The 25787-nt window shown below is 45.6% G+C and overlaps 1 protein-coding gene across 2 annotated transcripts in view; it reads right to left on the bottom strand.

Annotated features, from left to right (window-relative positions):
- ARFGAP3 (ADP ribosylation factor GTPase activating protein 3) overlaps nucleotides 1–25787 on the bottom strand; it is an 873462-nt gene that overhangs the window by 581278 nt on the left and 266397 nt on the right. Inside the window, exon 6 of one of the 2 annotated variants that reach the window (XM_044087532.1) lies at nucleotides 13955–14045. In XM_044087532.1, coding sequence (XP_043943467.1) covers nucleotides 13955–14045 — 91 coding nt within the window. The remainder of the gene's footprint in view (nucleotides 1–13954; nucleotides 14046–25787) is intronic. The other variant, XM_044087534.1, reaches the window with a different exon arrangement.

Below are 25787 nucleotides of genomic sequence, written 5' to 3'. Positions count from 1 at the left end.
CAGAGGGAATGGAATCCTCTGCATCAGAATCCTCATAGGTAGATAAGGGTATGTCCTGGTTATCAGAAGCATCAGAGTCAACAGATTCATGATCTGAAGATTCAGAAGGAAAATCAGTTCTAGGTCTTTTTGAGGGGGAAGGCTGGCTTCCCCTAATTAAAGTAATAAGATCTTCAGCCATTCTAAGCATTTGTTTCTGAGGCATGTGGGCCTGAGAATGCGCTTTGGTCGTCGGGGTCCTAGGTGTAGTGTGAACTCTGGGCCTTAGAAATTCGGTATTGTTGGTTTGAAACAACGTCGTCGGTTTAATATAAAAATCGGAAGGCCTGAATACACCCTCAGAAGCTGGTGCCTGCACAGCAGCTCCAGACCCATCCAAGGTAGAGACATCTGCAGGTTCTATAATCTAAGATGCATCTCGCAGCATACCGGACTCCGAATGGGTCTCAGTAGAGGCCTGCGAATCTGTAGAAGCGTGCATCAGGGGCTGCGAAAGCACCTCATGGAGTACCGGCAAACTGGCGACTAGCTTAACGGAAGCATCGTCGGAAGTTTTGGACCTGGGCGGTCTGTCTCTATCTTTATCCTTACTTTTTTCGGAAGATCGGTAGTCGGATGGCTTATCAAAGCCATATCAGAATACGGAGAACGACAGCAAAAGAATTTAGCCATCGACGAATAGTTTGGGCATTGAACAAGGCACAAAACTGACAGCGAGGAACGTTGTGGTCTGGGCCTAGACAGGTGACGCAGTAAGAATGAAAATCTCTGAGGTGTTTGCTTTCCACAGGCAAGATAATTATTAACTTTTTCTGACATCAGTTAGAGCAAGAAAAAAGGATCCCCAACAGGGTACTTATCTTTTGAAAGACTTCAGGTCTGAAACTCGAAAAATGAAAATGTCAGGAGATGGCCGACCGGCACTTGCGAAATACTTCTGCTTCGGACACTGCATGGCAAGAAAGGCTGAGGTAATGGCGTCGGCTGCACGTTTTATACCCCAGACGCCCTGAAGTCATGGAAAAAGCGACATCATCCGACGCAGAAATCCCAGGACTCTGGTATTCAGGCCGACTGAGGGCTACCTGCAGTCAGATAACCCAAATGGGATGACTGCAACAGTGAAACACGAAGAACATTTGGCGAAACTATGTGGTTAGTTAGAGACTGAATGTCCGGGTGACTCAACCCCAATGGATGAGCTAAAGACCTGCATCCGGGTCTAGTACCAAATACTAAATGAAGCAGAAGAAAGGAAACTACACCTGTTGGGACCATTGCAAAGCAATAAGGATCTGAAACCTTACCTGCCAGAGCTTTTTGTGAGAATTTGGGTATTAGAGGGGTAAGTGGGCCAAGTGTGGATCAAAACGTTCCATGGTGACTTCCCCTCCCAAGGGATCATAGCAAAGTACTTCCTGCACTTTGTGGGGAGATGCAGAAAGGCTGGCCTCACTGCCTGAATATGCACTATTACTGGGATGAGGGACCACTCGTGAGGAAGGACAACAGACCTGTTCAACATGCCCACTAGAACACTGGATTTTTCTGGACTGTGCATTGACATCATAAAGCAGTGAGAAGACATCACCCATTGCTATCCTCTCATGGATACTCGACACAAGCAGTAAGACAGTGTTCCTCCCTCTTTGCTGAAGTAAGAGACAGATGTCACACCAGAATGGAGAAAGTCCTGGAATGCCTGGAACACTAGAACAGCAGTTCTCATCTAAAAAATGTCACATCAAAAACTGATCTCTGCTGGGGACCATGTGCCTTGAACTGCCTTTCCCAAGAAAAGCACCCCCCCATCCCCACCCCAGGTGGGAAGTATCCATGGTCACAGTGGCCAGGGGTAAAGATAAAAAGTACAGTTTTGTACCTACCATAAATGTAGATGTCCGATAGGAATGCATCTGCAGTCCTTACAAATGGGTAGTCCTGTCGTCAGGCAGCCCTTCGGTCGGCCGGATTCCAAAGTCTGGGTCTGGCTTCGGCTGGTGTCGCACTTCACCAGACGTCATCGTTGCAGTTTTTCGGGTATAAAGGCATCAGCCGACACCATTTTCCTCAGTGTTTCTTGCCCCAGATGCCAGGTGCCCTCTTGGATGGCTAAATTTGGATAAATGCCAATGTTTCCAAATAGTAGAGAGCAAACACATAAAATAAGCATGTATGTACATATATACAAACAAATACACCATAATAGATCCCCCCCAAGCTAGCTGAAGGATGGCAAATACCCTAGGAGTACCACAGAGGGGAAGGTGGGTGGGTAATCCTGACTGCAGATGCATTCCTATCGGACATCTACATTTATGGTAGGTACAAAACTGTACTATGTCCTTCAAGGATGCATCTGCAGTCCTTACAAATGGGTAGAATACCATAGCTAAACTAGGGGAGGAGGAAAAAAGGAGAGATTATGGTGTAGTTAGGATCCCTTGCAAAAGAGCAGTGGCAAAACCTGCTCGGGATCTAGAGTATAAAGGTAAATTGTAATGCTTGGCAAATGTATGCACGGAGGTCCAAGTAGCAGCCTCTAAAATGTCCTTGGTAGCCACTCCTCGTAAGAAAGCTGTGGTAGTGGCTGTAGCCCTTGTGGAGTGAGGCCTGATGTTCTCTGGAGTTTTCTTTCCATGGTAGGAGTAACAAAATCTAATGCAATTTCCTATCCATTTGGAGATTGTCTGTTTTGAAATTGGTTTTCCTTCCTTTCCTGTTGCATATGCTACCAGAAGCTGGTCAGTTTTCTATTGGACTTGGTCCTGTCCAGGTAGTAGCGTAATTGTCTATGTACATCCAAGGTATGCAAGAGTCTTTCTCCCTGTTCTGTGGGTTGGGGAAGAATGTAGGTAGGTGGATAGCCTGATTTAAAGACACTCTGGATACCACCTTAGGCATAAATGTAGGATTTGTTCTCATGGACACTCTATCTTGATGGAAGATCAGGAAGGGTTGCACTGCCATTAATGCCTGTAGTTCAGAGACCCTTCTTGCTGAGGTGATTGCCAGCAGGAAAGCAGTCTTCCAGGATAAGTATTGTAATTCTGCTGTTGCTGCTGGTTCGAAGGGGGGGAGTGTCAATTTTTCTAGCACAAAGTTCAAGTCCCAGGCTGCCAATGGTGGTTTCCTGGGAGGTTTTACATTTTTAATTCCTCTCAGAAACTGTCTGAGCAGAGGATGAGAGAAGACGGGAGGATCCAAGCTGTATTCTGCTGAAGTAGCTGATGCATGTATCTTGATGGAAGAATAGGACAGGCCTGTATGGAAGAGCTCTGCCAAGTACTCCAGGATGTTGGCTATGTTTACCAGTGCTACATCTTCTCCCTTTGCAGTACTCCAAATGAGATATCTTTTCCATTTTGCTGCATAATTCTTTCTTGTTGAAGGTCTACGAGCCTCAAGGATTATGTCTTTAACCCTTTGGGATAAATTTGGGTTAATTGCTCTTATGTAATGTTCCAGGCAGTTAGCTGCAGAGTTTTCAGGTTTGGATGCAGGATGTTGTAGTTGTTCTGTGTTAACAGTAATGGGATCAGGGGTAGTGTCCATATTTGTTCCCGAGACATGCTCCTCAGCAATGGGTACCAATGTTGTCTTGGCCAGTCTGGAGCTATCAGAATGATCCTTGGACGTTCCTGTTTGATCTTCAAAAGCACCTTGTGCATCAAAGGAAGTGGTGGGAATGCGTATGCTGTCAGGTTTTTCCAACTGAAAGATAGGGAGTCCACCTTCCAAGCAAGTGGGTGGTACGTCCTTGTGCAGAATTTCTTTAGCTGGTGATTGAGTGGGGATGCAAATAAGTCTAATTGTGGCAATCCCCATTCTCTTGTGATGGCTTTGAAGATGTCCGGATGCAGCATCCATTCGTGGGCATCTGTGGTAGTTCTGCTCAATATGTCTGCTAGAATGTTTTCTTTTCCGGTACAAAATTGCTTGTAACTGAATGTTGTAGCTCAGAGCCACATCCCATATGTCCAGTGCCAGCCGGCATAGAGGATATGAATGTGTGCCTCCCTGTTTGTTGATGTACCACATAACTGTGGTGTTGTCTGTCCTTATCATCAACTGACCTTCTTGGAGAAATGGTCTGAATGACTGGATTGCCAATTTTACTGCCAGCATTTCCTTTAGATTTATGTGCAGGCGCAGCTGGTCTTGAGTCCATAAGCCTTGTATGCACTTGCCCAGCATGTGTGCCCCCAACCGAGGTCTGAGGCATCTGTCGTGATGGTTTGGCTTGGTTGACTGTTGCAGAAGGGCAATCCTGTGTTTGATTGACAGGCCTGAGCCCACCATAGGAACTCTTGCTTCAGGCATGGGATTATTGTAATTTTGGTTTCTAGGCTGTGCTTGTGTTGGGACCACAAATTCTTTAGGTACCACTGTAGCTTTCTCATATGCAGTCTGGCATGAGGGACCAGAATTATGCAGGATGCCATGAAGCCTAGGGCTTGTAGTACTTTTCTTGCAGTTAGATGGTTCTGCTTTGTTAATGCCAAGAAGTAGAGAGGTAGTTGCTCTTTCTTTTCTGCAGTTAGGAATGCCATTTGCTTTGATGTATCCAGCTCTGCACCCAGAAAGGTTATTCTTTGGGATGGAATCAGCCTTGACTTTTTTATATTGACTGTATATCCCAGGGCTTGCAGCAGGTAAATGACTCTTTGTAAGTCTTCTGTTAGCTTGCTTTTGTTGTCCGCTTGTATCAGGCAGTCGTCCAGGTAGGGATAAATTTGGATCCCTGAAGTCTGCAATGAGCAATTACTGATGCCAGGCATTTCGTGAACACTCTGGGCGCAGTAGATAAGCCAAAGGGCAATGCTGAGAATTGATAATGCTCTGATCCTGCAAGAAATCTGAGGTATCTTCTGCAAATTGGTCGTATGGGGACGTGCAGGTATGCCTCCTTGAGATCTAGAGTTACCAGCCAAGACTCCTTGCCCAGCATGGGAAGAAGCTGCTGTAGGGTCAGCATTTTGAATTTTGGAACAATGAGGAATGTGTTTAAAGCGGACAGGTCGAGAATAGGCCTCCATTTGCTCTCTTTTCTTGGTACCAGGAAGAGTCTGGAGTAAAATCCCTTTCCTTGTTCCATAGATGGTACCTTTTCCACAGCTCTCATTCTTAATAGTTGAGATATTTGCTTTAGAGCTTCTGCCCTTTGAGTAGGTGGTAGGTTTGGCATTCCTCTCTTTCCTGGTAGAGTATGGAAATGGAACCTGTAACCTTGGTCTATAGTTTGCAAAATCCATTTTTCCCTTGTGATGCAATGCCAGTTCTTTGAAAATAAGGTTAGCTTTCCGCCTAAGGGTGCTTCCAGTTGTTCCCTGGTAGGCGGTGCCACACCCAAGTCACTGTGATTGTGTTGTTGTAGTGGTGGTGGCTGCGTCCGTGCCTCGCTGGTTGTTACCTTGCCACTGGCGTCCCCTGTAGGCACCCTGGATTGGTTTCTGCCTCTTGAACGCCTATTCCTGCCTCTCTGTGTCTTAGAGGAGTCCGGAAAGGACCAATTCTTGGAGGACCAGTTCCTGCTAAACCTTGGAGGTTGAACCTGTAAGAAATCTTTCACTGTTTGTACAGATTTCGCCTTCTCTTCCATCTTTTTTAGCACCTGCTGTGCAGGGGAACCAAATAAATTGACCTTGTCCATGGGTGCATCCAAAAGCTTTGATTTGACATGGTCTGGTAATGCCTGCTCTTTCAACCATGCATGTCTCCTGATAACTGTGCCAGTCATGGCTGATCTAAAGGAAGCCTCCAGTGCATCATAGCCACATTTTAAAGAATGGTTACTAACCTGCTGTATGTTATGTACCATTTCCTGAACATATTTTTATCTAAAGATTCTTCAGAGGACAGCTTTTAGTTAACTGGTCAAGCATAAACTCTTGATATTGAATCATATGAAATTGGCAGTTCAAAGCCCTAGCTGACAAAGTAGCAGAGGTGTAAACTTTTTTACCCCATCTCTCTAAGGACCTGGATTCCCTTTCAGAGGGAGGGGTTTTAGTAGATGTAGTTGCTACAGCTTTAGGGCCCTGGGAGATAGTCTCTGGGTCTGCAAAAGGAGCCTTGTATAAATGGTGATGAGTGTCCGGGACCCAGTAGAACCTATCGGGCTTAGCAGGGGCCGGAGGTAATGAATCAGGAGCAGTGCAAGCATCATTAAATGCATCATCTACAACAGAAAGAACTGGAGGTATAGCTAAAGGCCTATGTTGTGGCAAATGTAGAAAGGTTCTAAGCCTTTTTCTGGAGTCTGAGAAATCTTGGCCCTGCCACTGAAATTGTTCCCTCATAGCATGCAAGGTTTCCCCAAAGGAAAATTCCTCAGGTGGAGAGGCTGAAGGAATGGACTCTTCAGCATCAGAGTCTTCGTAAGGGAATAAGGAGCCTCAGGAGGGTCTGTATGTTCTGAGTCATCAGAGGAATCATCTGTGGATACTGGCTCAGGGGGCTCTGCTCTAGGCCTCTTCTCTGGAGGTGGATGAGAGGTCCTGTCTGGATGAGGCTGGGAACCACAATTAAAGAAATGAGATCCTCAGCCAAAGAAAGCATATGGGAACTGGTGCTGGGCCTGTGAGAGGGGTTTGGCAGGCACCGTTTTGAAGCTTTGGCTGCTTTAGCCCTGGCAAAGGCCTTAATAGACATGGCTGCAGGAGGCCTAGCAGCTCCACGTGCAGGGGTTGAAATATCCAAGGGAATAGTGTCTGATAATTCCTGAGAAACCGCAACAGAAGGTTGGATTTCAGAAGCCGATTCTACCAGGTTAGAAGAGGCCTCGATAGAAGGCATGGTTTCGGCTGAAGAAAGAACCGCTTGCTCGGTTTCGGCTGAAACAGAGACACTTGGTTTGCTTAACCGCGGTTTCGGCGAAACCGCGGACCGCGAGTGTCGGTCCTTTCTTTGCGTTTTTTGGTAATTTGTGTAGTCGGAGGATCCGACGGCATAATATAGGCAAAATCAGAGCCGAAAAACTGCTCAGCAAACTCCGAACGACGTCTAAGCGTCCGTCGGTTAAAAGAAGCACAGGCTAGACAAGCTGCTACGTCGTGGTCTGGGCCTAAACAAGGTAAGCAGCAGGAGTGGAAATCTTTATGAGGTATTTGTTTCCCACAAGTTAAACAGTTATTCACTTTTTCTGACATCGGCTGAGGCAAGAAAGAGTCCCCAACGGGGTACTTAGCTTTTTAGAAGTCTTCGAAGTAGTATTCGGTAGTAGTAATCTCTGGATCTGACCGACCGGCACTTGCGAACAGCTTCTGCTTCGGGCGCCACGCGGCAAGAAAGACTGAGGAAAATGGCGTCGGCTGATGCCTTTATACCCGAAAAACTGCAGCGATGACGTCGGGTTAAGTGCGACACCAGGCGAAGCCAGACCCAGACTTTGGAATCCGGCCGACCGAAGGGCTGCCTGACGACAGGACTACCCATTTGTAAGGACTGCAGATGCATCCTTGAAGGACATCAAAAGGACATCCATAACACACAACCAAGGACTCCAACCACTACAAGATGTCAGAACTGCAGATCTCCTTGAGTGGCACTCGAAAGGGCATAGGGTGGCATCTGATAGACTACTGGACCAACAAGTTCCACTGCAGAACTCTCATCGGATATCTGGCCAGTGGAACCAGGTTAATTGCTGCCGCCATGGCATCAAAGACATAGGATCAGTCTTGCTGGTGGTTTCTGACAAGAGAACACTGCTAAGGCTTGCCTTGAAAGCTGAAATCCTGGCTTGAGGGAGCTTGGAAATCTGAAGTTCCATATCCAGGAGAGCTCCAATAAATTCCAAGGACTAAATGGGTTGTAATTTTGACTGATGTATTCACTGTGATTCCCAGATTTCAGCAAAGAAGAAGCAAAGAGTCCCTGGCCTGAAGTAGATTCCCAAAGGGGTGGTGAACAGCCAGTCATCCAGATAAAGGAACATCCAGGAACCCTGCATTTGGAGAAGAGCTGCAACCAGTGTTGTTCATATGGTAAACACCTGGGGGGTTGTGGCGAGACCAAAGGGCAGGGCTCTGAAATGGAAACGACTGGCTCCCAGATGGAAGTGAAAGAACCTCCTGGATTATCTGTCCATCTTGATGACAGTTTGCATCTTGTAGGTTGATAGGACACATTCAGTAGTTTTTTCTCGACAAAGGAAAAACAGACTATCATGATCATCTGGATCTTTGTCTTATAAATTTGTTTAGATGAATAAGGCCCAAGATTGTGCTTAAGACCCAGTTTTTTACTGGCACTAAAAAAGAATCGTGAGTAAATTCCAGATCCTCCCTTGTCTGGTGAGATCTCTTGGATGACTATTATTTAGAAGCTTTCTTATCTTTAAAGCGTCTGTTTCCTTTTGCAAGGGTAGGACATGAGGAAGTTTCTTTGTAGGCATATGAAGAAAGATAAAGGGAATGAGATAGCCTCTGGTTATTAACCTCTGCACCTATACATCTTGAGTCATGGACACCCAGGTTTTTTGGTGCAGGGGTGGGCACCCCAGACCACATCCAAACAGTGACAATCAGGCAAACATTCAGGAACGCTGGTAGGGCCTTTCAGAGAAGGGATCTCAAAAGCCCTGGTTTTGCAGACAACCTCTGCCCTGGGGACGATGTCCACAATTAGTTCACTCCTCTGTCAAGGGGGAGGGGGGTGTTCTGTCTCCATAAGCATTGACAATAAACCCTTGCGACTTATGGAACCGAAGCTTCTTCCTGCCCTTTTGATTCTTTGAGAAGGTCCTCTCTGAAGGGTAGAAAACTTGATTCCTATAGCAGACAGGACCTTACTGTCGTGTTCACTCCTGCATAGCGCTTATTTTACTTTCAGACGAAAGCCTGTTGATACATAAGGGACATTAAAGGGCATTTCAAAAAGTTCGGTAAAATTAAAGCTGTATCCAAGCAGGTCTCCTAATGGTTATGCCTGCGTCTGCTGCTAAGCACCTTCCGGTGGCTTTGAAAATGAGACACATCGAGACACTGGATAAGGAATGAAGGGTAACCAACTATGAGTGGACAGATTTTCTTTACTCAGTAGACAGGGACCCTGAGCGAGATTGGGAGAGCTCTTTGGTCAAATATCTCTGAAAACAAGTGACATGCGCCAGATCGTTCAGCACCCTGATGGCTCAGGTGACTGAAGCATAGACTAACTTCGCGAACCTGTACAATTCACATGACTCCCTGTTTGGTTGACGGACAGTGGAACTCTTCTGTCAGTTCATTCTTGTTACCTGCCGCCGCCACCACCACAGAATCCACAGCAGGGCACATGTACCAGTGGAGATGATCTTTGGGTTAACCAGAAACTTGTCAGGTTTATGAGGAATTGGCTCGGCTAAGTCCGGTTCAATCCATGCCATTTGGAAAGAAGGTCTACTATCTCATCTCTGGGAGGGACTGCCCAAGAAGCAGATGAGCCAGCTCCAGAGGTTCATAGGCAAGTACTAGGCTAGTTGCCCTTGTGGGGCATTTTAAGCCTAGCAATTTTACTTCCAAACACCTTAACCATTATGCCAACCTTCAACTCAAACCTCCAAAATTCTCGAGTAATACTGACTCCTCTTGGGAAGGTGTTTTAGTGGAAGGTCTGTGTAGTTCCAAAAGTTCTATGAATGAGACATCCTAAAGTGGAGGACAGTATCATCTGTGTGTGATCCATGACAGAAATCTGTGTCTCTCCTTTTACACTTATGCTTTCAGCTCACCTCTTTTGTGGGATGTCCTGGAGAAGACTCAGAAGATGATGGGTGTTCCTCCAAAAGGACAGGCTTAAGGCTTTTTGATGCTGGCTGTCCCAGTGGGACAAGATGAGAAATCCTACTGGGGAGGGATGGTGGATCTGAGCTCGAAATGAAAGTCTGCTCTCTCGACTGAGAGAACACCCATGAAAGCCACAAAGACTGACCCAGAGAGGGAGCCAGGGACCTTCATTGAATGAGCCGAAGTCCCAAAGGAAGACTGGTATTGAGAAACTGTTCGGCTGAGCTCTAAAGCTGACATACAAGTCGAGCTGTCCAAAATTGGTGCCTAAAAGGACAGCAACAGCACCGAATCAACTCCCCCAAATGCTATGTCAACCACTCTGGTGCAGATAAAGGATCCAGAACTTTCAGAGTCAACCAAATCGAAGAGACTGTCTGAGCCAAAGATGACAGAGTCTTCAGCCCTGAAGACATAACCCAGACGGAACTCTGATACAACGGCCCTGATACTGTAGGAAGGACTGGAAAAGGAGCTAGAATTTGGTGAGAAGTAAACAGCCCCTCGAATCTGGCAGGATTTAGATCCTGAAGAATTTCCTAATTACCATGTCCATGTTAAAACACTGCTGGAGGACTTGGATGGCCAGACAGCAGAACAACAGGAGAAAGGCCTTGAGACAGAGATTTTTTTTGTTTGTTTCTAGATCCTGACCTCAGATAATGCAACACAGCATTAAGTTTGCTACTGCCATTTCCCCTGTCAGTCTGCTCCTAACAGTCCAAGTGTATCATCCCAAACCCTTTTCCAGCTCTGCTGGCATAGTTCTACATCCCCACCCACTGATATGCCCACCAGAGTTATTGCACATTTTGCTTTGAATTGCACTGAACCTCAGTTACCACATTCCCACCCCACTTGGTCAGGCTCTCCAAAATCTTTCCTGGACTTTTCATCCAGTCCTCCATTCCTGCATCTACCCTTATGCCTCCTAGATGACAAACAAGTCAGTCTTGGGTGCACTACTCCAGCAGGACTCTCAGACATGACTCGGATACCTAGGGATGGCTGTAAGATTTATGCTGCTGTCTAAAGCTCATTTTCCAGACCTCATCTGCTTCTTGATAAGTGGGTATGAGCAACTGCCAACCTGCTTATTAGGAAGTGCACAGCAGTCTGGCTGTTAGAATAGATTTATGAGGAATGGTATCATTAGATAGTCTTCTGTTCTTCAGGGACAGATGTGCCGCCGAGAAATGGTTTCAGTAAATCCCCCCCACTTCTGGTAGGTGGGCTCCACGTCCCATGAAATATGAAGTAGTCCCACAATGCCAGGAAAACATTAAATAGAATTTATGAGAGGGTTTGTTGGAGGAAATCACCACCAGCACAACTACCCCAAATGAGACTGCAGAACTATCTACCAGTGCAAAGCCAAGCAACAGAGGACAGACAGTAGAAAAAGATATGCATCCATGAGATGCTCTACAGCAAACAATTCATAGTCCACTGAAACACACTTCAGTCCTGTGAAAGGAACCACAAAGACTGACCACCATTAACAGAAGGGGTACAGGAGGCTCAAGGCCTGTACCTCCACTGCATTCTTACACTGGCTGCCACATTCGTAACCTCCTGAAAACCACTCCAGGGGATCAGAATCCCACCATAAAAAAAAGCTCTGCTCGACTCTGATCTGCTAAAGGCAACCCTGAGTCGGGCTCAAAAGAGAACAACGAGAGGGTCTGAACATCAGGTGCACCCAAGGATGCTACAACAGAAACCATCTCTGGCATCATAGACAGATGAAGCCCTGGCTACAACCCAGCTGGCCTGGTACTAATCATCAAGCTCGGTCATCTAATAGAGCTGGAGGGGGAGAATAAGTGTGCCCTTTGGGGGGGGGGGTGCAGCTCTATCACTGAGCCCGAGTGTAGGCCATGGATCAGAGAGATCCCAGGCTAGGTGCATGGGAAGGCAGAGCTGGCATAACTTCTTTACAATCCAGAGCAGGTACAGCTTCACAGATCATGCTTTACTGCCAACCCAGCCTTCTAAGCATGAATGCCAGTCTATAGGCTGGTGCTAAGGCTTCAAAATGCCCTGACACACTGGTCAGCAAATGTGACACTGCTGGCTCTACTCCGTTCATCTGTATTGAGCATGCTAAGATAACCAAGTCAGTGGATGATACCAGTGTGAAGTGCTGATTTCTTTGGTCCCATTCCCTCCCATCAGGCGGGACCACAAAAAGGCTGCAGATGTGGGAAAGCCAAGCAGCTGACGGCCAGTTGAAAGTTCACCAGGGATCAAAAAAGAATACTACCAGCAAGTCCTTAATAAGGGCAACAGGAGTCAGTACCCCAAGGTAAGGGGGAAAAAATGGAGGTTCTTCTCTTGGAAGGCCTCCATGACAATGACCAGCACCTTAGTAAATACCCTAGGAGCAATGGATAGAGGATACAGCAGCACATACCATCAAATCTGATGTCCATCCACACAGAACCAATAGACCTTCCTGTGCAAACCACACACGATAATGTTCCAAAAGATGGTGATATTGACCTCAGATATCAACAAAGTGCCCTGTAGCACACCAGCAGAGTGACGCCTGCACAACCACTTTCTGGAACATGGAATTCCAGATACGTACTCTGAAGTTAATGAGGTGTGGGATGTAACAGAAGTCTCCAGTCTGCTTCAGAAATATCAAAAGCCAACACTAAAATATCAGGCCTCATTTTGAAAGATGGACAGTTTTTATGACCTTCATAAGGTGTAAAGTCTATTTAGGTCTGTCAAAACAGCTATGTGGAGCCCCTTAATAAGGAAAAGTAACAACTCTAAGTCTGAGCCACTCCATGTCAATGAACAATTAAGAACTCAATGATCCTGGAACCTGTCTGGACAAAAAAGTTGAGAGATCTATGCTCCACCACAAGATAAATACTCTTGCTAACCATGTCTAAAAGCTTTAGATTCCATACCAGTTATAAAGCTCGATGGGTACTGTGTGTTTTGGGAATTACAATGGACTCCACAGTCCATGAAGAATTTGTAAAAGTGTCCTAGAAAAGCTCTTATTCAACTCAACCAGGGGGCTGCAGAGAGCATTAACATGCTTCCAGCCTGAAAAATGGCTTCCATGAGCACGTTTCACAGATGGCATGGCTCAAAGCTCTTTTCCTTTACCATATGTACATGAAAACATTTCCATGAAACAAGTTTATGGTGGCTGAGATCAATCCTTTGAACCCTACATGAATGTGCTAATTTTGCTAAAGGAAACACCCAGGAAGAAAAGGAAGAACTAAAAGTGACTTGGTGACAAGATTCTTACAACCACATAAGCCAGGGTTCATTCCTGACCTTCAATCACTGTCGCTTCAGAAGTGGAGTCGATATGTTCTTTCTGCTCTGCAAGAGGCTTCCTTTGGTTCACACTTCTTTCGCTCCTCCCCACTCCCATTAAAAAAAAAAAAAAAAGATGCTAGTCAACTGGCAACACTGAACTGCCTACATGTGTATGGATTATATCCTATTGCATACACCATACTACTTATTACATTATGTTATACTGTACCACACCATATTATACTATACTATAATACACTATTATTTTACATTATATTGTATTGTATATTGTTATATTATATTGCAATAGTCCTAATCCTCTTGGCCTGCGTCGCAGCAGAAGTGGATCCATGGATCAGCCTTCTTACCTGTTATATAGACAGATACAGAAATAGCTACCTATACAGATCAGTCTATCAGACACCTATCAATACTAACAAAATCGTCAATTATAGTTTTGGTCACCGTTAAAAGACCAGTTAAAACTTCAGCACCCTGTACTACTCATCCACTTAGTAATACAATTCTATTTACCAAGCAGCAATGATCTCTAGTATATTTCTGGATGACATACTCTCCTTCCACAATCACGTACAGCATTCAGCATCTAAGATACTGCAGCAACTTAGGATGGCCTACAAAATTCACATCTTTTTGTAAGAGAAGAAAATCAAAAATCCCCTTACTAAAAAGGACTCTTGACATCAAAGACTCTCAGCACAATAACTATTGGGTTGTTGCAGACAATTCTCATCTATGCATTCTAAATTTTGCATTATTTAGTGCTAACAATACATTTTTATTTAGCAGATCTAGTGCACAACAGATAAAATTTAAAAACTGAATGACAAAAGGAAAGTGTATTAGCCTTATTTAAAAAAAAAAATTACTTTCGTCAACTTCTTGGACTTTTTCTGAAGATGTCAGCAATGCAGGGGTAGGCTGTAATGGTGATGACGACCAGTCATTATCAGCAACCTGCTAAGGAAAATATAAGTCAATTCATTTCATTTCGGCAAAACAGAAAACATACATGTGTATCAGACATTCACTGACGATAATGGAAAAAAAGAGTATTCCCAACATATTACTACTTCCTGAGAGCACTGGACTGCAAGCAAAGATAATGGATAAACTTTTCCAAGCACACCATCTTTTGTGGTACAGAACTGCAAAAGCAACAGGAAAATGACTGCAAGTTAAACAAAATGATGCAGTACGAACTATGAAGTGCCAGCCGCCGGTGACAAACCGCATGACTTACTCAAAGCTCATGTGAAGAACTGACCAAACAAATGCTGAGCAAATCCTATTAACCAATTTATTTTTGTCAAGTCAAAATAATCATTCAATGATCTAAATGCATAAAGTGTTAAAAATCTAATACGAAATGAATATTCTGACTTTGCTACATTATTTCCAGCACTAAACAGTTCACTATGCAACCTGCTTAGTTCTACAGGTGTCAAACAGAAACGAATTTACAGGTCAGTTACTAAAGTATTGGATAAACTATAAGCTTTGGCATCCATCAATAAAGCAACATTCAAGAGAAAGAAATTTGGACTCTTGAAGATACTTTCTGTACAAGGAGATGTTTTCCTTCCAGCAATCACAGAGTACAAAAACAGACCTCTGAAATGCTCACACGATAAACCTGCTTTCATGAAATCAGACTTACTTTAGCACAGGTTCATTGCATACACTAAGCTAGGTTCATACTATACACTAAGCTAACAACCACCAGGGCTATCATAAGCCTAGCAATTCAGGTAGAGGGCCAAATTTAAAAAATATGTGGCAAAAAGGTGAAACAAAGAACTTGATTTTAAGTAGTAATATGCAGAAAATCTAAGAGACTCCATTTAGCCTAAAGGGAAAACAGGAGCAAAAACAAATATGGTAAACAAGGTGAATGTTTTGAAAAAAGTTATGTACTCACCATAACGTTCCATCTGAGTAGTTGTACTTCATTTGTCTTCAACCTGTGGGTTACAGATCCGAGCCGGCGACTTTTACTAGCATCTGCTCAGAGCTCTAAACTCCTCCCCTTACTCATAATATACCTTCACTGCCTTCCATCCCCAGATCGAGTTTTCTGAATCTTATACTGATAACCCGACCTAAAAAAATACTTGTGACCTATACTGCAGCCCGTAGGCTGATCATATGCCAAGATCCGGGGGAAAGAGGGAGGGATGGTTGAAGATGAAGTACAACTACTCAGATTGAACGTTATGGTGAGTACATAACTTCTTTATCTGAAGTAGTTTACTTCATTTGGTCTTCAACCTGTGGGACAGAGTCCCCAGTTACTAAAACTCCTGGGAGGCCCTCATGGAAGGATATTCCGGAGCACCGCAGAACCAAAGGATGCTCTCCTTCTGAAAGTCAAATCCAATTTGTAATGAGAAATAAACATATGAGGTGAGGACCAAGTAGCTGCAGAACACATATCATCCAAAGACGCTCTAGACCAAAAAGCCACAGACGTAGCCATGGACCTAGTGGAATGAGCTTTCACCTGACCTGGTGGAGACATGCCTCTGTCCTTATAGACCTGAAGGATGCATGAAGAAATCCATCTAGCAATTGTGACCTTGGAGATAGGTTTCCCCAAAAAGGGTTTATAGAAGGGTTTCCCCAAAAAGGGTTTATAGAAGGATACAAAATTGATCAGTTTTAAGGAATTTTTTTGTCCTGTGTAAATAGAATCGTAACTGTCTATGAACATCCAACAGGTAGAGTTTGTATTCCATCTTGTTAGTAAAATTAGGAAAGAACACAGGCAAATTGATAGTCTGACTGATATTGACTGGTGATGCCACCTTAGAAAGAAAGGATGGATTGGTTCGAAGGGAAACCCTATCTTTTGAGAAAAATCATGTAAGGAACTTTGATGGACAAGGCCTGTAATTCTGAAACTCTTTTAGCCACCAGAAAAGCTGTTTTCCAAGATAAATATTTCATGTCTGCAGTTGCGGCAGGCTCGAAAGGCGGAGCAACCAAAGCTTGAAGAACCATAGTAAGGACCCATGGGGCAACAGGATCTTTGACCGGGGGGCGTAACAAAAGGGTGCTTTTAATAAAGGCTTTACACAGTCTGGAAGAGGCTAAAGAGGAAGAATTCTCGCCCACATGAAAATGAGAGACGGCAGCCAACTGAACCTTGACAGTAGAAGAATTAGCTCCGTGTTGAAAAATATCAGCTAGAAAATCAAGAAAGGTGGAAATAGGAGCCGTGAAAGGGTCTAAACTCCTTTGAGAGGCCCAAAGGGAAAAAGTTTCCACTTGTTGTGATAAACCTTCCTGGTCGAAGACTTATTAGCAGCCTCCAAAATAGATCTAACTGAGGAGGATAGTCCAGGAGTCCTAGCAATCATGGGAACTGGAGCAGCCAAACTGTGAGCTTCAGACTGTCCAGATTCGGATGAGGCATCCCCGAAGGGTGTGAAATTAGATCCTGAATGAGATCTAGGATCCAAGGCGGAGACAGAAGGTGAGACCAAAGGAAGGGAAAACATACCTGGCGTGGCCAGAACGGGGCAATGAGAATCACTTTGCTCCCCAGTCAATGAGCTTTCTGTAGAAGTATCTGAATAAGAGATACTGGCGGGTAAGCCTACAGAAGACCAGGAGGCCAAGCATGAACTAGAGTGTCTCTGGGGGTTCAGAGCGAAAAACTCGCTGCACTTCGCGTTGGAAGGAGATGCGAAGACATCACAGCAAGGTTGACCCCACTCGCTGAAGATCTGTTCCACTACTGACAGATTCAGAGACCACTTGTAAGGCATCAGAATGGTCTGACTTAGCCTGTCCACTAGGATGTTGGACGGTCCCAGAATGTGCAATGCGATGAGAAAGATCACCCATTCCCCACACTCTCATGGCATCGCGACAAAGGGGGTAAGATCTGGTCCCACCCTGTTTGTTGATATACCACACCACCGACATGTTGTCTGACTGAATGGCAATCGTTCCCAGAGGAAGAAAGGCATGAAGGGCCTGTAATGTTAGAAGGATCGCCCTCATCTCTAGGACATTTATGTGCAAGCTAGCCTCTATGGGGACCCCAGGCCTTGGACAGTCCTGCCCAAACAATGCCCCCCCACCCGAGTTGGGCGGCATCCGTGGTCACTGTGGCTTAGACAAAGGGTAGTCCCTCCAAAATGTCCGGAGAGCACATCCACCATATGCGGGATGACCGACAGACTCTACTTAGTTGAACTGGATATGCTAATGGTAGTTCCAACAGGGACCACTGTACAGCTAGGGTCCACTGCAGAATTCTCATGTGTAACCGAGCACATAGGAGAAGGGTTATGGTTGCCGCCATCGAGCCTAAGGCCCTCAACACCGATTCCGCCATGGGGAGATGAGAGTGGTAGATCAGGGAGACATGCATCCTCAGGTTTTGAACTCTCTCCGAGGTCAGGAAGGTTTTGCACTGAAGAGTATTTATCCTGGCACCAATGTAGTCTATCACCTGCACAGGATCTAGGACAGATTTAGATGCGTTGATTGTTATCCCCAAATGCAAGGTCAGGAAGGTTTTGCACTGAAGGGTATTTATCCTGGCACCAATGTAGTCCATCACCTGCACAGGATCTAGGACAGATTTAGATGCGTTGATTGTGATCCCAAATGCAGGGCAAAAGTAAGGAAATAATCCCTGGTTTGGGAGAGTAGACGCCTGGTGGGTGCAGTAAGGACCCAATCGTCCAAGTAAAGATAGACCTGAATCCCCTGAAGCCTCAGGTGAGCCGCTCCCACCGCCATCACTTTGGTAAACGCCCTGGGGGCTGTGGTGAGACCAATGGGTAGGGCTCCAAATTAATAATGATGGACTCCTAGCCGGAAGCGGAGGAACCTTCTGGAGCTTCTGTGCATTTTTATGTGATAGCAAGCATCCTGGAGATCTAATGAGCACATCCAGTCGTTCTCTTGCAGGTATGGCATGATGGACTGTAATGTGACCATCTGGAACTTCTCTTTGGCAACTGACAGGTTCAGGGTAGAGGTCCAGAATGAGCCTCAAGTCCCCCATTTTCTTTAGCACCAAAAGAACCTGGAGTAGAAGCCCAACCCGGACTGATCTGGGGGGACTGTTTCGATGGCTCATTTTTCTAGCAGCTTGGAAATTTCCTGTGCTGCTGCCTCCCTTTGCCTGGGTGGTACGTCTGGGAGATTTTGGGGAACCCACGAAGGGGATAGAGTATCCTCTGGATATGATCTGAAGCACACAGTAGTCTGTTGTTATGGACTCCCATACCTGTAGGTGTAAGAACAATTGTCCCCAGACTGCCTCCATGGTAGAGCAGTCGGGCAACCCCTCAAGGCTGCTGCCCGGGTCTGTCCGAGAAAGGTTAGAGACCCAAAATTCCTCGGACCCCCTCTGCCTCTGGACCGGCATCTATTCTGTCCCCCTCTGCCTCTGGGGGAAGAAGACCCCTGAGTGTCTTGGGAATACTGTGACTTCCAGAACAACATCTTCTTTTGCCCTCTCTGGTTCTCGGAAAAGGACCTTTGAGGGTTCGAGAAGCAGATCCCAACAGCAGACAGTGTCTTCCTGCCCTTCTCACGCTGGACTAACGTCTCTTTAACGGTCTTACCAAACAGTAGAGCCGTCATAAAGGGCACTGGCAGGAGATGCCTTGAACGGTTCCAAAAATTGACATAACCTGAGCCAGCCATTGCACCTCATGGACACGCCGGACCCAGCCACCCTAGCCGCTCCCTCCGTAGCATGTGAAAGGAGTTGCATGGACATGTTGGAGACTGCTTTCAAAGTTGCCATCCTCACAGAGAACGAAGTCTTGTCCTCCTGCAACATGGATTAGGGGGGAGACTCCTACAGCTCCTTTACCAGGTCACATTGGGAGTCTGGTGACATGGGCCAGGTAGTTCAGTGCCCTAATCGAAATGGTAGCTGAAGCGTAAACCCACTTCCCTACGCGGTCCATCATCCGCGACTCTCGGTCAGGAAGATGAACAGAGGAACATTCCTGAGCAAGTTCCTTCTTTGTAGCTGCTGCTACCACCATAGCATCTACGGGGAAGCCCTTGTTCTATGCTGGTCTGTCTATGGGGGGGCTTAAAATTTTGTCGGGTCTTTTTGGAATTGGTTCCATGGTGTCTGGTTCCTTCCATGCCCGTGAGGTGATGATATGCACCAAAGGATCCGCGGGAGGGGACACCCATGATGTAGACGGGCCATTGCCGAAAGCCTCCAGGAACAGACTCATCAGAAAAAGGTTTGGTGGCAGCCCAACCTCCCTGTTGGTGCAGGATTTCCATGATGTCTCCAAGGGAGACATCCTCGGGAGGTGACCTAGGGGAACCTTCTCCATCATCTAAGTCCATGTCCTCGGTGAGGGACTCGGGAGAGTCCAAGTGCCTCCTCTTGCACGTATGCTTGCGAGGTACCTCTTCAGTGGGGCTCTCCGGGGAGAACTTGCAAGCCACTTGTTCCTCAAGGGGAACCGTCTAGGGCTCTTCGAGCATGGGCTGTCCCTCCGGTCAAATGATGGGGACTGTAGACAGAGACAAGGGGTCTGGGTGGAGTCCGAGGGGGCAGTCACGGGTCTCAATCCAGCAGAGAGAACCCTTTCTACCATGAACACCGAAGGAGAGCAAACCTACTGAGAAACCAATAAGGAGGCCGGTCTCCCTGGGTTCGATGAGAGAATCTGAGCTGGGCCCGAAGGAGACGGAGCTCCGAGGGAGGGAACTTGGCCTGACAAAGGCGAAGCCGATGAAAAAAGTTCCACTTCCTCGGATCCGACACCCAAGTTCTGGCTCCGAGAGCGGCTTGGATCTGAGCTGGTGGGATCAGACACGGTCCAGGCAGCTGTCGACATCAAGGAAGCAGGTTCCGTCGGCGCCGACCCCCTGACCAAAGCCATCCTTGGATCCAAATACTCCAAACCCGAAGGTCGGATAGAAAAAGGTGATATCGGCTGGAAAATAGGAAGCGAGCTCTGCCCTCCTGTGGGAGAGGAGGCTGGCAAGACCCCCCATCTGGATAAACCTCCTCATCACTTTATCCATATCAACCTCAGACAAGGACCAGGTGGACCTCGACGAGGTCACGGACTCCGACCTGGCGGGTAGGGGCACCGAGGCCCTAGAAGCTGAAAGTGTCTCCTCTGGCTCAGTGGAAAAGTCACGGATCCATAACGTTTTCACAGGTGAAGGTAGGTCCGGAGACCTCTTTCGCTCTTCCCTCACCTTCCACTCTCTATCCTTCTCTCTGCCCCTTTTCCGCTCTGCTTCCACAGGCTTTTTGTACAGGAAGTTGAGTCCCAGCCTGGGAGGGAGGAGAAGCCAGGGGAAGAGAGGAAGGAGAGGCGGCCACAGCAACTGCTGTGACCGAAGCCGGAGATGAGGAAACAGTCTCTGAAGGGGGAAGAAGGCCTTTGAGGGCCAACTTGGCCTTCCTATCCTTAATGGCGCATAGGTTGAAGCCCGCACATATAGTGCAGTCCACACTCAGGTGAGCCAAGCACGTAACACATAAGAGTGTGGCCAACCGCAGGGGATAATTTATGGCCACACTCACTGCAACGTTTGAAAATAGGCTCGTCAGCCATACTACCAGTAGAAAGAAAACTGAAGAAAAAAATGTTTTCTTTCTGAAACACACACCCATTCACCACACTCGTACACAGAAAACACTGAGGTGGGGGGGAGCAAAAATCCACACAATACAAACTACTCTACCCTAAAACACTACAACTCTCGATGCACCAAGCGAGGGGAGAAGAAAGGGGAACCTACACTAACACTACCTAACGATTTAGAAAGAAAAAAATATATTCAAAATGTTTTTACCCGCTTGAAAAAGTTGAAGCTCAAGAGATCACGATGCATAAGCTATTCGTGGTAAACGAGATCTGGGGATGGAAGGCAGTGAAGGTGTATTATGGGTAAGGGGAGGAGTTTGGAGCTCAGAGTAGATGCCAGTAAAAGTTGCAGGCTCGGACCCGATTCGTAACTGTAGCCCACAGGTTGAAGACCACATGAAGTAAACTGCTGCAGATACTTTGTTTTCATTGCTCAAAGTCGCATTCACTTTATGTAGTTAAAATAAAGACATGTTATCTAACTATTACTGCAAGAATAATATGCTCTGGGCATTCAGAAAACTATCTGAAAACCAAAGCAGACCTAATCTGATTACCAGTTAAGAGTAACTCTATTTCTAATGACCTTTGTTAAGTACAAGCATGCAAGGGAAACACAATCATAATGACAATGACTGAACGTCAAGAGAACTGCCATGAAAAATGCTAATAAGTCTGCCAGGGTGCTAAAAGCAGGCTATAAAACAGAAACTGAAAACTATTATCCAAACAGGTCCACAGGTTAGTACTTGGCTAGTTGTCCTTGAGGGCCACTTTAAGCCTAGTCAGTTTTCTCTTTTGTGCTCCAATTAGCCTAGCCCATTTTGTTAGAGATTGGCCTTACCCATCCCATGGTCGATAATTATCAAATAACTGGATCACACCGCAGATAATTTGAGGGAACCCATGCATGGGATAAAGCATTTAGGAGCTGCCTTTGTCCATCAGTAGTACAGGAGGCAGTCCAGTGATAAATGTTCTGTTTCTCAGTCATAGATACAAGCTGCACTTAAATATGGACATGTATGAACTTTGTTTTATGTGGATAGAGAGTCTGTTCCAAAGCAGTGATACCCTTACAAGGGGTCTATTGACATGATTGAAATGTCAGCAAACTAACTTTGATAAGACCTAGACCAGAAAAGTACAGTTGTGTACACTTACCATAAATGTAGATGTTAGAGTGTATTCACTGTTGCAGCCATTACATTTGGGTAATCTGCTGGCAGGTTGCCCTCAGTTGGCCTGATTAACAAAGTCTTGGGTCCTGCGTCGGTTGCTGTCCCTTCATCCAAGACGCCGACACCATTTTCATCAGTTTTTCTTGCCTCAGATGTCAGGTGCCCCCTAAATGGGGAGCACAATATATATGCATTTAATTTAGAACACAACAAGTATACCTCCAAATAAAAGCAAATACACCAAAAAGGCTTTTAAGCATAGTAAAAGAAAAAAAGAGGTATATAGTAAGAGAAAAATAGGGGGCTGGTGGGCAGGTAACCAGGACTGCAACAGTGAATACACTCGAACATTTACATTTATGGTAAGTGTACAGAACTGTACTATGTTCTTCGTGTTTCACTGTTGCAGTCATTACATTTGGGGAGAATCCCAAAGCTATGGTTGGGAGGATGGAATTATACAGCATTAGGAGCAGCTATAAGGCCCTGCAGGACAGCAGTGGCAAAGCCTGCTCTGGATTTAGAGAAGAGAGGTAAATGGTAATGTTTGGTGACCGTATGAACTGAACTCCAGGTAGCAGCTTCTAGAATACCTCTGGTAGGAACCCCTCTGAGAAAGGCTGCGAAGTAGATGCAGCTCTGGTGGAATGGGATCTGATCCCCTTGGGAACAGGTTTACCATGGTGCATGTAGCAGAAACGAATACAATGGCTAATCCATTTTGAAATAGTCTGCTATGAAATAGCCTTTCCCTCTGCCCCTGCAGCAAATGCCACCAGTAATTGCTCAGATTTTCTTTGAGATTTTGTCCTGCTTAAGTAGAATCTTAGTTGTCTGTGTACATCCAATTAATGCAGAATCCACTCACCCTTGTTCTGTTGATTTGGGAAAAAAGTTGGCAGATGAATGGACGGATTAAGAGCCACACTAGATACCACTTTAGGCATAAAGGATAGATTAGTCCTGAGCGCCACCCTGTCCAGGTAAAAGATAATAAAAGGCTCCACTGCCATGAGAGCCTGTAGTTCTGAAATCCTTCTAGTTGAAATGACTGCTAAAAGAAAAGCTGTCTTCCAAGAGAGAAATTTTATGTCTGCAGTAGCAGCTGGCTCAAAGGGAGGCAGGGTGAGCTTTTCCAACACAAAACTGAGGTCCCATGCAGGAGTTGGTGCTCTCCTGGGAGGTCTTAAATTTTTGGCCCCACTGAGGTACTGCTTTAGCAGGGGATCAGAAAAGAGGGGAGGCTCTGTGTTGTAATGAGCTGAAATGGCAGAGACATGTATTTTTATGGAAGAGAAAGACAGGCCCTTGTGAAGCATCTCAGTTAAATATTGCAGAATCTGAGGAATATTGGGCATTTCTGTGCTTATTCCTTGTGCTTGGTTCCAGGCACAGAATCTTTTCCATTTATCAGCATAAGATTTTCTAGTACTAGGCCTTCTAGCCTCCAAAATGATATCCATCACAGGTTTGCAGAGAGATGTAACCAGCGAAATTAGCTGATTAGCCATGCTGCAAGATTCAGAGTTTGGAGATGAGTGTGCAGAATTTGATAGTTCTGCTGAGACAGTAGATAAAGAGTCTGAGGTAGGTACCACAGAGGAAGGTGTGAAATATTGCGTAGGAGCGGGTACCAGTGTTGGCGAGGCCAGTCTGGAGCAATCAGAATCATTTTTGGTTTTTCCTGTTTGACTTTTAGTAAGACCTTGGAGAGCAGAGGCAGAGGGGGGAAAGCATAGACTGATAGGCTTTTCCAGCTGAAGGATAGAGCGTCCACTTTCCAAGCTTTTTTGTGATGAATTCTTGTGCAGAATTTGTCCAACTGATAGTTCTTGGGTGAGGCAAAGAGATCTATGTCTGGGCTCCCCCATTTGCGTGTCAACATGCTGAAGATTTGTGGATCCAGTTTCCATTCATGTGGCTCCATAAGATTTCTGCTTAGTTCGTCTTCCAGAGTGTTTTGCTTTCCTGGCAGGAATTGAGCTTGTAGATGTATTTGATAAGTCAAGGCCGTGTTCCACGAAGTTATGGTTAGTCTGCAAAGGGGGTAGGAATGGGTACCCCCCTGCTTGTTTATGTACCACATGACTGTGGTGTTGTTTGTCTTTATCAGTAGTTGTCCTGGATGAAGATAGTCCTTGAAGGCTGTCAGAGAATTTTGTACAGCTGGCATCTCTTTCTGGTTGATAAGTAGGTGCATTTGATTTGGGCTCCATTGGCCCTGAATGCATCTCCCTGCCATATGCACCCCCTCAAGCATAGTCTGATGCATCTGTAGTCAGGGTTTGGTTGGCAGGGGGTGGAATGAATGACAGTCCCTTGTTTTGGTGACAGGCCTCTGCCCACCACAGGAACTCTTGCTGCAGGCAAGGAATGATAGGAATCATTGTTTCCAGGCTGTGACAATGTTGACTCCATAAGCTTTTTAGGTACCATTGAACTTTCCTCATATGCAGTCTTGCATATGGAATTATTAGAATGCAGGAAGCCATGAACCCCAAGGCCTGCAGAATTTGTCTTGCAGACAGCTGGGTTTTTGTGGCCACTTGTTTGAAATAAGTCATCAACTGAATTTGTTTTTCTGGCGTAAGGTAAGTCATCTGGGCAGTTGTATTCAAGCTTGCACCCAGGAATGCAATTATTTGAGAGGGTACTAGTTGTGATGTCTTTTCGTTTATGGTGTACCCTAGACAAGTTAGAAGCCTTTTTACAAACGCCAGATGCTGTAGAAGAGTGTCCTTGTTTTCTGCCTGAATTAGACAATTGTCTAGATAAGGATAAATTTGAATGTTTCTTTGTCTGCAAAATGCAATTACTGGTGCCAGGCACTTTGTGAAGACCCTGGGCACAGTAGATAAGCCCAAAGGGCAGTGCAGAGAACTGGTAATGCAAATAGCCTGCTTTGAAGCGGAGACATCTTCTGCAAGATTCCCTGATTGATATATGCAGGTAAGCCTTTTTTAAGTCTAGACTTACCAACCAGTCATCCTTGCCTAGCATAGGCAGTAACTGTTGTAGCGTCAGCATCTTGAATTTTGCAATGTCCAGGAAAGTATTTAGAGTGGATAAGTCCAGAATTGGATGCCATGATTTGTCTTTTCTGGGTACCAGGAAAGGTCTTGAATAAAAACCTTTTCCCTTTTCCTTTTCTGGTACTGGCTGAATAGCCCCCATATTCATGAGGGACATAACTTGTTTCTGGGCCTCTCTGCCCACTGATTTGGAGGCAGATCTATCCATCCGTTTGGAATTAGCAACGTGTGGAAATGAAATCTGTACCCCTGGGATACTATATTTAAAACCCACTTGCCCTGGGTAATTAGATTCCAATTTTCTGCATGAAGTGCTAGTTTTCCCCCCAAAGGGGCTGCCAAAAGATAAGTGCTTGGAAATGGCAGAGGAAAGTCATTGAGACTGTTTACCATAGGGAGGTGCCTTGCTACTTCCAGATTTGGAGGTGGAGGCACCCCATTGTTTCGTTCTGCAAGTTCCTTGTGACTGAAACCTGGAGTCTTTGGAGTGTCTGGGTTTGACCTGAGCGGCTCTGGTGGGTACTGGAAAGGACCGATTCTTAGTAGGTCAATGCCTACTGAACCTGGGTGGCTGCACTTGTAGGAAATTTTTTACAGTTTGCATAGATTTAGCTTTGTCTTCCATCTTTTTCAGAACTTCCTCTGCCTTATTACCAAATAGACTGTCCTGTTGTAAAGGAGCATCCAACAATTTTGCTTTCACATGGTCAGGCAGATTTTGCTCCTTGAGCCAAGCATGCCTTCTTATCACAAATCCAGTTACAGCGGCCCTGCAAGAGGCCTCCAAGGAATCAAAACCACATTGCAAAGTATGCTTTACAACTTGTTCACCTGAATGCAATAAATCCTGTAATTCTTTATTTTCCACACAGTCAGAAATCAACA

The sequence above is a fragment of the Protopterus annectens genome, chromosome 11.part0 (assembly GCF_019279795.1).
Source record: "Protopterus annectens isolate FY-2018-M chromosome 11.part0, PAN1.0, whole genome shotgun sequence".
Classification (NCBI taxonomy): Eukaryota; Metazoa; Chordata; order Ceratodontiformes; family Protopteridae; genus Protopterus; species Protopterus annectens.
The sequence above is the reverse complement of the archived record's forward strand: the minus strand, read 5'-3'. Positions and strand labels throughout refer to the sequence as shown.